At 36.5% G+C, this 14,866-nt stretch overlaps 4 protein-coding genes across 6 annotated transcripts in view; 2 read left to right on the forward strand and 2 right to left on the reverse strand.

Annotated features, from left to right (window-relative positions):
- Positions 1–3,755, reverse strand: part of MCTS1 (malignant T-cell-amplified sequence 1 homolog) — a 39,444-nt gene extending 35,689 nt beyond the window's left edge. The window contains exon 1 of the mRNA XM_088271671.1: positions 3,624–3,755. Coding sequence (XP_088127797.1) covers positions 3,624–3,634 — 11 coding nt within the window. The 5' untranslated portion in view covers positions 3,635–3,755. The remainder of the gene's footprint in view (positions 1–3,623) is intronic.
- AdipoR (adiponectin receptor) lies at positions 711–3,461 on the reverse strand. Its single transcript, XM_088271669.1, has one exon. It carries the CDS (start codon positions 3,000–3,002, stop codon positions 1,842–1,844), a length of 1,161 nt encoding a protein of 386 aa, XP_088127795.1. The 5' UTR covers positions 3,003–3,461; the 3' UTR covers positions 711–1,841.
- Positions 3,756–3,861: 106 nt separating the features above from the next.
- LOC148302406 (WD repeat-containing protein 18) lies at positions 3,862–5,612 on the forward strand. Of its 2 annotated transcripts, none has more exons than XM_088271667.1 (2): positions 3,862–4,021; positions 4,156–5,612. In XM_088271667.1, the coding sequence occupies exon 2, from the start codon at positions 4,167–4,169 to the stop codon at positions 5,427–5,429; it is 1,263 nt and encodes a 420-aa protein (XP_088127793.1). In that variant the 5' UTR covers positions 3,862–4,021; positions 4,156–4,166; the 3' UTR covers positions 5,430–5,612. The 2 variants fall into 2 exon arrangements, with proteins under 2 accessions (XP_088127793.1, XP_088127794.1); XM_088271668.1 differs by having other exon boundaries at positions 3,862–4,010.
- A 1,730-nt stretch (positions 5,613–7,342) lies between these two features.
- RfC4 (replication factor C subunit RfC4) lies at positions 7,343–13,191 on the forward strand. Of its 2 annotated transcripts, XR_015838645.1 has the most exons (5): positions 7,343–7,826; positions 9,479–9,700; positions 11,144–11,380; positions 12,222–12,752; positions 12,942–13,191. XR_015838645.1 is itself a non-coding variant. In XM_088271670.1 (4 exons), exons 1-4 carry the CDS (start codon positions 7,437–7,439, stop codon positions 12,444–12,446), a joined length of 1,074 nt encoding a protein of 357 aa, XP_088127796.1. In that variant the 5' UTR covers positions 7,345–7,436; the 3' UTR covers positions 12,447–13,191. The 2 variants fall into 2 exon arrangements, 1 of the variants encoding a protein (XP_088127796.1); XM_088271670.1 differs by having other exon boundaries at positions 7,345–7,826; positions 12,222–13,191.
- Positions 13,192–14,866: the final 1,675 nt, after the last annotated feature.

Raw genomic sequence — 14,866 nt, forward strand, 5'->3', positions numbered from 1 at the left:
CCTAATCACCTTCTGAATGTGAAACCTCAATCATCTCCTATAAAAAGTTATTGTCTCTTTAAAATTGGATAGATAATGGTGATCAATCATAATGAAATGAATTCAAGCATTGATAAATTTCATAACACATGATTTTTTATGTAGTATTTTGTAACATATGTTGAGGTGTTGTGTAACCAAAAAAGTTTATGAGATTCCTCATCGTGCATAATAATAAAAGATCTTCATTAAATAATGGAATACAGAATCTTCTACAGCTTTTGAACTTTAAACCGTGCTCAAATTACAAAAGTACAAAAAGTTTAAACAGTAAATAACGGATTGAGCAAAGCTTATTATCTGCACTATATCCAAGACTTCTCATCATAATGTTATAGGAATCAATTTAAAATCAAAATCTCTTTTACAAGTACTCGAAAAAGAAAAATGCAATAATTTTACATTAATTTAAAATACCAAAATCTGCACAAACTTTTAAGGCTACCTACCTTATACAATATTCAATGAAACGTTTTAGAATATAAAAAAAAAAACCTGGAAAATCAAAAATTAATAGAGCTGCATTGTGGACACAGACGCAACTGAACTGTCAATTTTTTTTATATATATTTAAATGGTTTTTTAGAGGTCCCAAGAAAAATAGTTTTATTCATTCAACTTTTTAAATGACCAGTTCATTTAAGTCAATTTGATGAAAGAATCAATTTATAAATTTACTAGATGCCCAGATGTTTAGAATATGTCTTACCATATTAAAAAATAGTTTCAAGATTGACTTTGAATTATAAAAATAATGAATGAAAAATATATCCGTATGCTTCTTAAATTTTACCCGAAGTTAGATTAAGTTTCCGAAACTACAATTTAAACATAGCATCATCCGAGATTAACTAACTACACACCTTACTTTTACTGTTAGTATAGCGAAAAGTCAATAAAACATTGTGTTTTTGGTAGAGCATTGCTAGAGAGAGATGGAGTTATGTAATATTTACCAAAATCTACTCCTGAGTTGTAAAAACAAAATGGACTTTTTGCAGTGGAAAAATAATTCTCGATAAGTCTTGATTTATATGGACATTGTGTATTTACATGAAGTTCAAAATAATTTGATATTCAATGCAAGATTTACATAATTGTATTAAACAATATAAACTGGATAATTATGAAAGCTGTTATTTTTGACTGGCAACACAAATGTGATATGTGTAAGTTTATTTTGCACATTGTTAAATGCCAGATTCATCAGCGTAGATCGATTAACAAAAGCTCAAAACGTCTATGGAAGCCTTAAATAGATCGTACAATTCGCCCAAGAGGCGAGCAATTTAGAATATATAGAAAAATGAATAATAATAAAAGCCTCTATACCCAATTACCAAACGTCGGGAAACGTGTTCCCGCGTTTCCAACACTTTTGGATAACATTTATATAAAAATATTCTTTATTTTTAAAACTACGAACACTCTCTTTGAATATCTTATTACTTTTATTTGCACCTGGATTTCATCACAATCTTCGCCACACGCGAGGTCTCGAGAAGGTACCATCATACCCTGTCAACGAAGAGATTACGCCGCGAGTCAGCCTGTTTGGAAAGCGTTCCGTAAAAGCGCGATGTTTATTGACGAGCCTAATTGATCCATTTAAGAGCGGCTACCTTTCCCGAACCTCGAAGATCACGCATTTAAACACCTTATCAAACTATGATTCTTTCTTCATTTTAAGTCGAAAACAAAAGTGCACTGGCAATTTTAAGTAAGGAATGCATCTAGTTTACGGGAAGGTCGTATCCGAGGGGCGCCTCTTCTTGGTTGTTGAAGAAAGCGGTGAAAAACGGCTAGAAAACTATCACGGACGACGGGCGGGCGCACTCTCCGACCGTCACGCGGTAGGAAGCCATCTCGCTGATGCCGTGGTAGTGCACGAAGGCGGCCGCCAGCACCAGCACGTGGAATATCTGGTGGGACTGGAACCAGATGTCGCACTTGCCCGGGAAGTAGCGCTCCGGGACACGCAGGGCGTAGACCAGCGCCCCGGCGATATACAGCAGCCCCATCAACACGAGCCAGCCGAGAGAACTCTTGCTCACTTGACTGAACCAGCCTTCCATGATGCCGTAGTGCACGGCCGGGATCACTCCGGACAGCCCGAAGCCCATGAACACCCCGGCCCTCAGAGGCCTAAGCCGCGGCTCCGAAAACTTGTCCCAGAGAGAGACAACGATCGAAGACAATCCTAATATCACGACTACCGACAGATATATCAATTTGGGCTGGTAGTGGCAGTAGAAACTGTAGTATAACCACGGCACGAAGGATCCCATTATAAGAAGCGCTATGCCGCAGTAATCCAGCTTCGAAAACAACTTCCCCATCATTTCAGAGTGGCAGCACATCGTGTGGTAAGCAAACGAAAAGCCCAAACAGATAATGGCGCCAAAGAAGAAAGCTCCGAAGATCATCTTCTCTTGTATGTGCACCTCGATGGACGGCCGCGATATGAAATAAATAGCCACTCCTATGAACGCCACGCAGCCGAGCAAGTGCGTCCAGATGTTGCCAGTCTCCGTGTGTATTCTGAAGATGCTTCTGAAGCAAGCCCCGAACGAGGGCAGCGGGGGGCGGTGGCCTTTGTGCAGGAAGTCGTTGTCTTGCAGCCACTGCGGGAGGTTCCGGAAGTGGCAGACTTTCCACGAAGCTTCCCAAACTTTCCGCACGAACTCTTCAGCCTGCTCCGCCGCGTTGTGCGCCAGCGCTCCGAGGTCTATCTCGTCCGACAAAACGCCAGCCTTGAGGACCTCTCTCATTTCCTGATCCAGTAAGTGCTGGTCCTCCGGCGTGGACGGTAGCGGACACCCCGCTCCTTCCTCCTCCGCCAATTCATCGTCCAGCAAGTCGTCCAATCTGGAATTGAGACTCGCGGTGTCCGGTTCCCATGTTTGTCTCCTCCTGAGACCGTCTCCGTCTAAATTCGGCTCGTCTGTCGCGTCAGCCCACATCTTGACGAATCAGCTGGCCGCGAAACAATGGCGGAACGGCCGCGATCGAACCTCGTAGCTGCACGAGAACGGCAATTTTCTGATAACGCCGCTAGCGCGAGCGAACGGTGAACGATTAACTGTTAAAATTATCACAAGCCCGACAAAATGTTGCAACACGGTTATATTATTTGCGTCGCAGTCCAATTACGTCACAGAACACTGCATCCTCGCACATCCATTACTTTGTACAAAATCTAGCGTAAAAAAACACAAAAAATTTAGAACGCTCCCGAAATCTGCCCGCGCGTGTGCAGCGCAAATTTTCCTTTAGTTAACACGCGAAGTCACGGGAAAATCGACCCACAGGCGGAAATGGGCCTACCTACGAACAAAACACCTTTCCCCACCGAACGAAAAATACTTCTCGCGCTTGTAGGTTTTGTCAAGAGTGAAATTGGCCACGAGTAGCTAGACAAGAACTGACCAATGGCAAAGCGCATAGACAATTTGATCAACATGAAGTACGCTCGAAAGAATAACCTCGAATATCGCGAGAATAAACATTTCATATCCTTATAAAAATAGCATATACAAAATGAAAAAATGTAAATAAGATATTTAAACAAAGAATTCACTTACTTTTTGAACATCTTCACAGGCGAGTCGAGGATTATCCTCGCCAACAATCGGGAAAAAATCCACACCGCCGCAGACCTGTCAACACGGAGAGAGTAAATTATGTTGGCTAGCTTGAATATTTTTCGCCATACTGCTTTTCCCAACCAATGAAATTCTAAACGTATCAAATTGCTGTGATTTGATTGGTCAAATCTTAAATGTCAAATACAGTTGAAACAACATACAGGATTTTTATTTTATATTATTGACAGCCGAGTTCTGTGTAGCCGCGTGTTTTAAGTTTTTGCAATAATTTTGTCTCAAAAGTCGTGAAAGTATATATTTTCGGAACAACTGTTGTTGATGATTTGCTGTTTAATTGATTTACATTTTAAATTAACCGAAAAAGTAATTCAAAGGTAAACAATTTTCTTGTATATTCCTATTAATAAAGTTTTCCCTTTGAACCTATGAAATCTTTGCGTTTAATTGAAAGTTAATTTTTAATATCAATTTACGGAAATTTTATAATTTTAGTGTTGTATTATTTTAGGAAAACGAACAATGGATCCTCTAGAAGTTGCCATTACAAGTGACACCACAGGGCAACTATGGAACTCTTCTGTCTGGGATGTGCATTCTGGGACGTCATTATTCAGCTATAAAGGAGGAGGTGTAGCCGCCCCCAGGACGCTGTCACTACTGGGTGAAGATTACCTCGTCGCTTCCGAGAGAACTAAACCGATACTACATTTCTGGCCGTTAAACTCTCAAGAACAAGTCCAAGGAATAAGATTCGTTCTTCCCGGGAGAGCTACGGCACTGGCATTTTCTCCAAATGGCTGTTATTGCGTCGCGGGAATCGAAGAAAAAATATATGTCTGGCAAATTTCCTCGGGGAATTTGCTAGCGATTGCGAGCCGTCATTACCAGACGATAACATCTGTAAAATTCTGCGATGACGGCTCTCACTTTGTATCGGCGGGTGATGATGGTATCGTGATGGTTTGGAGCCTCGCCCCTCTCATATCCAATGCAGTCGGAGACCTTACCTCACAATCGGTTGCCGGCCAACACGACCCATTGTACATTTTTTCCGATCATTCATTACCAGTCTCTGATATTTACATCGGCAAAGGTGGCATCCGTTCACGTCTTGTCACCGTTTCCGTAGATAGAACTTGCAAAATCTACGATCTGTCGTGCGGAGAACTCATCTTAAACCTCGTATTTGATAAGAGTTTATCATCAGTTACAATGGATCTTATTGAAATGAACGTTTTCATCGGTACAATGGACGGAGTAATTCATCAATTCTCTATTGCGAATCCACCACGAATGAGAGAGTATTATTTGAATGAAACTGATAAATCGTTGACGTTTACCGGACATACGAAACCGGTGACATGTTTGTCCTTATCTATGGACGGGGAAACTTTGATTTCCGGGTCCAACGATGAACAGTTAATTGTCTGGCACATTCCAAGTAGGCAGAAAACTCACGGAATACCCCATAAAGGGGCGATTACCAACGCTTATTTCACAATAGTACCTAGGAACATGTTTGCTAAAGATTTCAATCCGTCTCTTGTCCTGCACAGTTTTCAGAGGACAATCGACACAGACTGTGATTTGGAAATCATATCTAAAGAGCCAAGCGATTTCTGGGATGATGTTGAAAACAACGATGATGTAATTATGGATTTAAATGGTGGTGAAACTGGCGAAACTAAAGTAGGAAAATTAAGCACCGAGATAACTAAATTAAAACAAATCAATTCTGAACTTTATAATTTTGCTATTAATAAGATTTTGAAAAATGTCTGAATTACTTGATGTCAACAAAATGTTTTTAAGTGAATTTTTACGCTTCATGATTTAAAATTATCCAAATTTAATTTGTTTTTATTAACCTTGCTTTATATGATGTAAAGCCGTACTTGTTATTCCCTATTTTATAAAATATATTTACATGGCTTACAATAAATAGAGGAATGTACTTTAAAAACTTTACAGTATGTTTTTTTTTTAAACCTTAGTATAATCCATTTATATGTTTCCGTAATGTGTCTAGCTACTAGATAACAATGTACTAAGTTAAATATTTTATTTTTTATTATTCACAGTAAAGCATTTGATAATATTTGTTAAAAAGAATATGAAAATAAAATTCTTTGACTACAAGGTTTTTTTCATTTTTAAAATATTCATTATGATCAGCAACATGGCATAGTCGGGTAGACACTAGATTTTGAAACTGGCATTGTGAGTTTGATTCTTCCCACTCGTAAAATGAAACCACAAAAGATTTATTTTTACTTAGTCTGCATGGTGTATTTTATTTTGATACACTTACCTTCCCCGTCCTTTCATTCTAAAACACCCATTGATAATCCATTGATTAAGGTCAAATGAAAAATAATGTTTAAATGTGGCGAGCGTGCTTTTGCTGTTGTGAGACCCGTGGCTTGGAATACTCTTCCATCAATCGTTAGATATAGTGTGAGTGAAATGATCTTAAGAAGAAAGAAAAAACGCATTTCCTCAGATTTATGAACAAGTTTTTAGACACACTCAAACTGTTGAGAATATAAATAACTGGTCAAATTATAAGCTGCATAAAAAAAAATCAATTGTGATTCCCATTGTGTAAAAATAATCCGGGGTTTGGATGTTGCATACATCCAAATAAAAAGGTCTCTGCTGAGTAAAAATTTTCTCAATCAGATATAGATGGCTGTTGTGAACTCATATGTACTGTGTCTTGAGATTAATAATATATCTAGGAGTTCCAAAAATTAAAGTAGGGTGGTTGTCAATCATGAATGTTGCAGATGTGTAAAGAGATCAGTCAACCAACATATGACAGGTCATAAGCCCTGTAAATATCCAGACTTCCATATTCTATTTCATCTTGTTGAGCTGTCAAAAAATGTAAAACACATTTGTTTTCTATATCATTTCCCCTTACTCTTTTTCCCCAATTAAATCGTAATGAATTGATTGGAGGCTTTTGAAAAAATAAAACGAAGTGCCCTTGAGGTAGTATTATACAAAAATGGCGCTATATGAATTGTCCAAATTTATTATAATTTTCATGGGATATTTGTAATTTTTGACAGAACATATAAAAAATTCTCTTCGATTACATCAAAAACAATAAATGATTTAATCGTTGTTTTTTCGAATGGAGGCTAGTAAAAAAAGAAATGAAAAAGATGATCATAATATTTTGGATGCGAAAGGTATATTTCTCAAAATGCTGACATATGGCATACTCACCCAAAATATTCAGCAGAATAAAATAAAACTTTCATGAAAAATGATTTATTTTAGAAAATACCGAAAAACAAAAATTTATGGATTTTCAAAATAAATTTATAAATATTAGGGAAAACTGTGACTAATGTATTGGTTTCTAAAATATCTTTGATGGTTACAGTAACATGAATCAATCAAAATAAAGAGCCGTAATTGGTTTATCAAATCAAATACATATTATATTTAGATAATAATATTCTTGAAAGCTATTTTCATTATAGTTTCACAATAAATCACTGTTTGCACGTGTTTATACTTTTTTCTATCACAAAAACCTTTTTTTATAAATTTATTATTTTCCACGTAGGTACTCTAGAAAATGGTCATTAGTCATACGAATTTTCATTTAATGTTCGGTAATTTTTCTAGTCTCTCGTATTTTATTTACGCGCCAAATAGAAAATGTTTACCATTTTTCTATGCTTGCATGTCGGTCTCATTTTGACAGTTCGCTGCTGTGTTGTTTTCTTCGTTGTTTTCTTTAATTTCGCCCTATTTGATCTTAATACATAAATGAAAATGGCAGACGATGACGTTTGTATAATGGAAGTTGACAACCCGCAACAAGAGGCAGAGGCACCCAAGGTTGCTAAGCCAGAACCTAAGCCGCCGAAATCGGTTGCTCACTTGCCTTGGATCGAAAAATATCGCCCGCAAAAGTTTGAGGATATTGTCGGCAATGAAGATACGATTAGCAGGCTGTCTGTTTTTGCACAAAATGGCAATGCGCCTAATATAATAATTGCAGGACCTCCAGGCGTAGGGAAAACAACAACCATCCTATGTTTAGCGAGGATTTTACTAGGAAACTCCTTCAAAGAAGCTGTCTTGGAGCTAAATGCTTCAAACGATCGTGGCATTGATGTTGTTCGAAACAAAATAAAAATGTTTGCGCAGCAAAAGGTAAAATATATTTATATTCTGTAATTTACCAACTTATGAATGCATTATGGAAGTTTGACTATATTTTTATCTTGGGATGGGCTGCCAATTTTTTAACAATTTTTTCGCGGGGGGAAGGAGGGAGGTGTATCTTTTTTCTAACTATCCAAAATACATAATAATTCAAAATAATAAATTTCAAAAGGCAACAAAGGTTTATGTTTTATAATTCATTTAAACCAACCAGTGAAATTGCATTTATGTGGTGATTTAATCAGAGAATATTGATTTCTCTTACTTTAACACGGGGCTCGCTGGCTCAAGTCAAATTTAACAAGGATCTCGCGTGAGCCCCTCCGAGCCCCCTGAAGATTTCAAAATGCCCAGGTATGACTACCCCTGCGAGGATGCGGCATGATGATTAGTTAGTTAATTAATTTGTACGCAGAAATTGGGAACCTCTGGGCTTTTTTTTAGATGGGAATTTATTTATTTATTTATTTACGGTTCACAAACAATGAAAAACATTATACAATAAACGAAATACAGTGCAATACAAATAGTTTTGATGTTTTTCATCAATTACATGGGAACACAACAAGCTTACAGAAACAATAAAGGTGCAGCTTAAACACATATAGACAGAATAGAAATTTGGTTGTAAAAAAAGTGTAATAACAATTAAAAGTAATGAAGTAAGAAAAATAAAAATAAAAATTAGAAGTAAAAATTAAAAGTGAAATTAAACTATGCTACATAAGGTACAAAATTCAAGACTCCACCAGATTGGTGAAATCAATTTGAAAATGATTTCACCAATGCGGTAATAGTCCTCTTGTATTTCTCCGTGCCATCATTAAATATGTCGATGGTCACATTATCAGTATTTTCTAAATTATTATACAATCTTAGCATCCTAGAAATGGAGTTAAAGTGTGCCATATTATTGTTATATACTGGGAGAGAAAATGTGTTGTGCCTCCTTAATCGCCAAGAGGGAACATTCATTGCTATCTTCTCGACACAAAATGCTGAATCAATGTTACCATGGATTATATTATAAAGATACATTAAGTCTGCAATTTGTCTCCTGATTTCCAATTTGTCGATATTGAAATATTCTAGGCGCTCCTCATTTCATTGCATTTATTATTTACCATGCTTATTATGTACAAGGTTTAAAGATCATTAAGTAGGTTTTGTTTCTTGTAACTAAATAAAGATGTTTTATTTAATTCTGTGTTGTGAACAGGAGGGATAATCTAGTGTGGGGCAATCAGGAACTCAACTTACCTTTTCCAGGCTGATTTGAGACCACTGCTCTATGCTACGCTTTAAATAAGCTCCATTTTGTTTTTCAGAAAGTGAAAAGTGATTTATTTTATTAAAATTAAACACTTGAATATACCTCTGTAATGAGTTTTATTTATATTTACGACTAGTGTCGAAAACGACAGATGTTTTCATCTTCTGTTTTAACAAAACTGACTGTTTTAATTTGTACCAGAAGATGAAAACATTGTTTGTTTTCGAAACTAGTCGTAAATATAAATAAAACTCATTAAAGTGGTATATTCAAGTGTTTAATTTTAATAAAATAATAATGTCTTTCCACAAAGTTAATGCCGAATCAATAAATAATGGAAAAGTGATTTAATCCATATTTTGTACAGGTAACATTGCCGCGTGGCAGACACAAGATAGTAATACTTGACGAGGCGGACAGCATGACGGAAGGGGCCCAGCAAGCCCTCCGGCGGACCATGGAGATATACAGCAACACTACGCGCTTCGCTCTGGCATGCAACACCAGCGAGAAGATCATAGAACCGATCCAATCCCGATGCGCTATGCTGAGGTACTCCAAGCTCACAGACGCACAGATATTGGCAAAGGTTAAATCATCTTTTTTAAATTTCATTAATTGATTCGGCAGTCACTTATTCAAATACTACTACACAGTATTCAAATACTTGTTCAGAAACCTAGGTTTGTGAACACACTCAAGATGTTGTGACAAACCAGTCAGCTCATTTGGCAAATTCTTTTTCATCTCATGCTACTCCTATCAGAGGTTAGCAAACATCTCTTTAAACTCCACACGACCCTGGGCCAGCCTGATGAGGGTTGCTGCCTCCGGTATTCCAAACCACTGTCCAAAATTTTTGAGCTATAATGTTCTTTTACGCCCCACGTCTGCCCTCTACCTTTTCCTCCACTAAAAGCTATAGAGGGGCATATTTTTCTCCACGGAATGTGGCCAAAGTATGTTGCTTTTTGTCTTTTGACAGCGGTTAGCGGTTCTCTATCTTTTTTTCTTTTCTTTTTTCTTTCAAACCCTTATCCGCACCCTAATGGTGCATAGGGCACTGCATCATATAAACGCAGTGTTATCTTGATCGTTAACACATGAAGGAAAGGTGATCAGCCCTCCGCTTCAGGTACCAGTCCAGGGTAATATTGAATAAATATTAGAGTGAAAAAAATCACTTATATTTATTTGACCCCCTCCCTGGGAATCAAACCCAGGACCTCCAGTACGGTAGCCGAGCATGCTGACCATTACACTACGGAGGCGGACAAATCTTCAATATCGGCGGACAAGGCGTCACTATCTTTACACATAATTACATATTAAACCTTATAGTGCTGAGCTTATTTTCACATAAATTGCTAATTGTTTTTCATCATCACTACTTGACGAATTTGACATTTTCTAGGTAGAAATAAAAAACATTTACTTTAAAAAATACAAAAATCAATGTTAAATTCACAGCAAAATAATTTTAAATCGTTATTTATAAATGTTATCAACTTATTAAAAACATTATACATGCGCGCGCTAAGACACGTCCGTACAGGTCGATACCCATATCAAATTGCGCAGTAGTCGGTATCCCGACGCTCCGCACTTCATACGCATTAATAGAGAGTCCATCTATCGACGGTTCGCACTCTTAAGGGCTAAAGACCCTTTCATTGGGCACTAGACCAGTCCACGAGATCATTGAGCATAATTTCAGATATTAGGACATATTTAAATACCTACGTCAACTTTAAAAAATATTTGAGTACCTACGTACTAACATTGAACATCGTTTCTTCCTTAAAATTGATAAGAAAATATTAAAATTTTCCATGTAAGTACCTACCTACACCTTGCTTATAAATAAATAAGTTCCAGGTACTTACATAGAGCGTTTCAAATCCATTCTTCTCTATGAAAAATAATCTAAAATCATTTTGGACTGTCACTGAACCCGATACAGCGGAAGGCGCTCATCTTCTCGTCCTATCAGTATACAAACCATATTAAATTATCCATTCTGAATGTATAGGTATTAGAAGTCTGCAAGAAAGAGAATCTATCGTTCTCCGAAGATGGTCTGGAAGCCGTTGTGTTCACCTGCCAGGGTGACATGAGGCAGGCGCTGAATAACCTGCAATCGACGGCCAACGGGTTTGGCCACATCAACGGAGAGAACGTCTTCAAGGTCTGCGATGAACCACACCCGCTACTTGTAAAAGATATGCTGGAGTTTTGCACAAAGGGAGATATACACAATGCTTATAAGGTACGCACTCCACCATATTTTATTTTAATTCTATTTAAACTTCATGTACAGAAAAGAAATATGTATGTACATTGGTGGGCTTATTGCTATGAAGCAGTATCTTCCGACCAACCAAAACAGACTAGTGATATTGGTGAAAACATTTGATGCCTTATATAGCTGTTTCCAATCAGAGGGTAATTAGTGCTTGAACATAAAGTATAAACAAGAAAGAAAATTAAAATTAAAAATTACAATGTACTGCTGTTTTACTGAAGCAACTATTTTATATTATTTTTTGACATCTCATCAAAGATGAAGAAGAATATGGAAGTCTGGGCATTTACGGGGCTGACGACCATCATAGGCTGGTTTAAGTAATCACACACGTGTAACATTCACCAATTCTACCCATTATTGACAACCACACTACTTAAATTCTTGGAAGATCTATATATATGAACCAATTTTGAAACATTATTCTATTATCACTAGAACTTCACTAGAGACATCTATTGGTGAGATGAAAAGAAGGTCCGAATCCTGAATTAAAATCACACACATGAGAAACGCCAGAAAATATCATTTTCATTTTTATTATTCAAGCTTATAATTTGACCAGATAATTTATTTACAACTGCTAACCGCTTCTTTATCAAGACTGATTAATCAGTCTTGATAAAGAAGCGGTTAGCTTCGAAACCAGTAGACATTTTTAAAACAAAGTTACGTTTTAATTATAAACACCTTTTTTTACTTTATCTGCAATAAAAAAGTCTTTTGGCATTAATATTTATAATGAATTTCTATTGTAATGATTTTCTCTGAAAATTTCTTAAATATTATATTTATCGACTTCCAGATAATGGCAAAATTGTGGAAACTAGGATACGCAGCCGAAGACATTATCGGAAACATCTTTAAAGTTTGCAAGAACCTGAATATAGATGAGACATTGAAACTGGCCTTCATAAAGGAGATTGGATTCACTCACATGAGGATAATAGAAGGCCTCGGAACTATTCTACAAATGTCTGGACTTTTGGCTAAACTGTGCCACGTCGCCACTACGAATACTGCTATTTAAGTACATATCGCTCACTCCTTTCAACAATGTCATGTATCAAAAACTAGATTTTTCAGGAGATCGTTTTTAAAGTTTAAAAATATAATAAAACGTATTAAAAATAAATATCAAGCCACTTATTGAACTTTTTACTGTGCAACAGATCTTTTTAGGTAAAACCTGAATGTTTTTTTTTACATTTGAAAAATATTAAGTGTTAAACTACGCTTGGATGGCTTGACTCTGGCCAATATCTGTACCCGACGGATTCTCCAGTTCTTTGGACACGTTGCGCGTGGCAATTAGGATAGCCTGGAACGACTAGTTGTGATCGGTAGCCTGGAGGGAAAGAGAGGGAGAGGAAGATCCCCACATGATGGACCGATCAAATTAAGGCAACAGCAGGCACCTCAGTAGTTGGAGCGCTACGTGCAGCGCAGTCAAGGGATAACTGGAGAAGAGTCATTGCTTCTGCAAGGGTCACAACCCTCAGCAATGAGGAATAAGACGGAGAAGAAGTGTATTTAAAAAAATAAATAAACAATACCTTTTCTTCAAAATGCAAAAACAACACGTAGCGGGTAAATATTAAGTTAAAAATATGCTGCTTTTGCATATTTTGCATATTTTGGATATTGTACATTTTCTGGGCATTCCGAAAACATGCGCAACTGAAAATTGACAATATTTTATATATGACGTTGTTGAAAATAGTGAGCGATATAATAAACAAGTTGTTAATATAAAATTAATAAATGTATTTTTTAATGAATGCGTTTGATATTTCTTATTTTTTTGTACTTAAACACTGGATGTAACCACTGAGGGTTATGTATACTGTTGTGTGGTAAGGTGGTGGAAAATTATCAGTAAAAGTCTTTGACTTCGGTTTATTCTATATATATGTATTTATTCTATATATGTACTAGGTAGCTCTAAGTGAGTGACTGCTTCCTAGGAGAGACTTCTAAAAATATCCTTTCGCAAACAGATTGCAGGATGTTGTTGTGACCAACATACTCACATTGCTTCTTCTTCTTCTTTCCATGTTCGCTCTCTAGGTGGAGCATATGGCCAACACGAGTCGTCTCCAAGTCACTCTGTCACGCGCCATCTCCTTGGCTTCCTTCCAGGTCAGTCCGGCGTCTCGAAGTTCCGCTGAGTATAGTCGGTGAATGGTCGTCAGCGGCCTTCCGGGGCGCCGGAATCCTCGGGGTTGGAAGAAGAGACATGAGGGCTTGATGCCCTCAGGTGGCATTCTAATGCTTACACATTCTATTGCTTACATATACATTAATTCTTAGACTTCCATATTTTCTTTGAATGAAGAAAGACTTTCTTTGTTTCTGTTGGGATAAGATATATATCTTTCAATAAAGCTATTGTCTTTATATCAGCTTACGTGGTGTAGCTGTTAGCCCATTCTACCGTGCGCTTTCCAGCAGGTTCAAAATAAATGTGATTTTTTACTATAATGTTACCTTGGACTGGCACCTGGAGCACTGTATCTATACAACATAGTGCCCTATGCACCATTGGGTGTAGATAAGGGTCAGAACAATGAATGAATTGTCTTTGTTCCGCTTTTTACATATCGAGTACTTAACATCATAACGTTACTATAAAACCAAAAATGAGTTTGTAAAATTATGTATTTGTGTACCGTAAAATTTAAATCTTTATTTGGTCTACAATAATGTACGTAACGTGACAATAAGTGTCACCTGTCAGGGAAACAATGAATCATGTCGATACATTCATTATTGTAGACCAAATACAGATCTAAATATTTTTTTTGTACTGGGCTCAAGTAACACATCAAAGTTCAAGTAGCCCCGTTCTGCAGTATATGGTTTGATGTAAATAACAAACCGCAAAGGAAATATGCTTTTCAAATATAAAATATTTAACTTGTAGACTTTTCGCTTCTTTTGGTGACGTTTCAATTACCGCAAACTTCATGGCTGCAAAAAAAAATGGAGAATGAATAAAAAAAACAAAATATGATCAGTATTCGCACCTTTGTATTATAAAAACAAATCAACTACACATTATACAAATATTTTCAACCAACAAATCATTTGGGTTACCTATGAATAAAACAACTGCCAATATAACATTACTTATTCATCTACAACGTGCGGGCAATATTTGTGAGCTTTGGAATGAATATTACATATTAAACCTACCAGATACTGACGGTTATTCAAAATATGAATCTATGTTTGTCTAAAATATGGTTAAAATTCGAATACAAGTTAGTTTTGAATTTAATGAGAATACCGGTTCTTTTGCTATCTGCAAATGAAATACATCACTCATTTGCTGCAATGACACTGTATCGACAAAAAATGTTTTATTTTAGTTATTACCAGGTCTTTTATTTTAAACAAAAAAGGTCTACATTCAAATATGATTTAAATATTCATTATAATACCAAC

This window comes from Brachycentrus maculatus, unplaced genomic scaffold (genome assembly GCF_059751285.1).
Source record: "Brachycentrus maculatus isolate JH-2025_06_01 unplaced genomic scaffold, ASM5975128v1 h1tg000454l, whole genome shotgun sequence".
NCBI classification, from domain to species: Eukaryota; Metazoa; Arthropoda; class Insecta; order Trichoptera; family Brachycentridae; genus Brachycentrus; species Brachycentrus maculatus.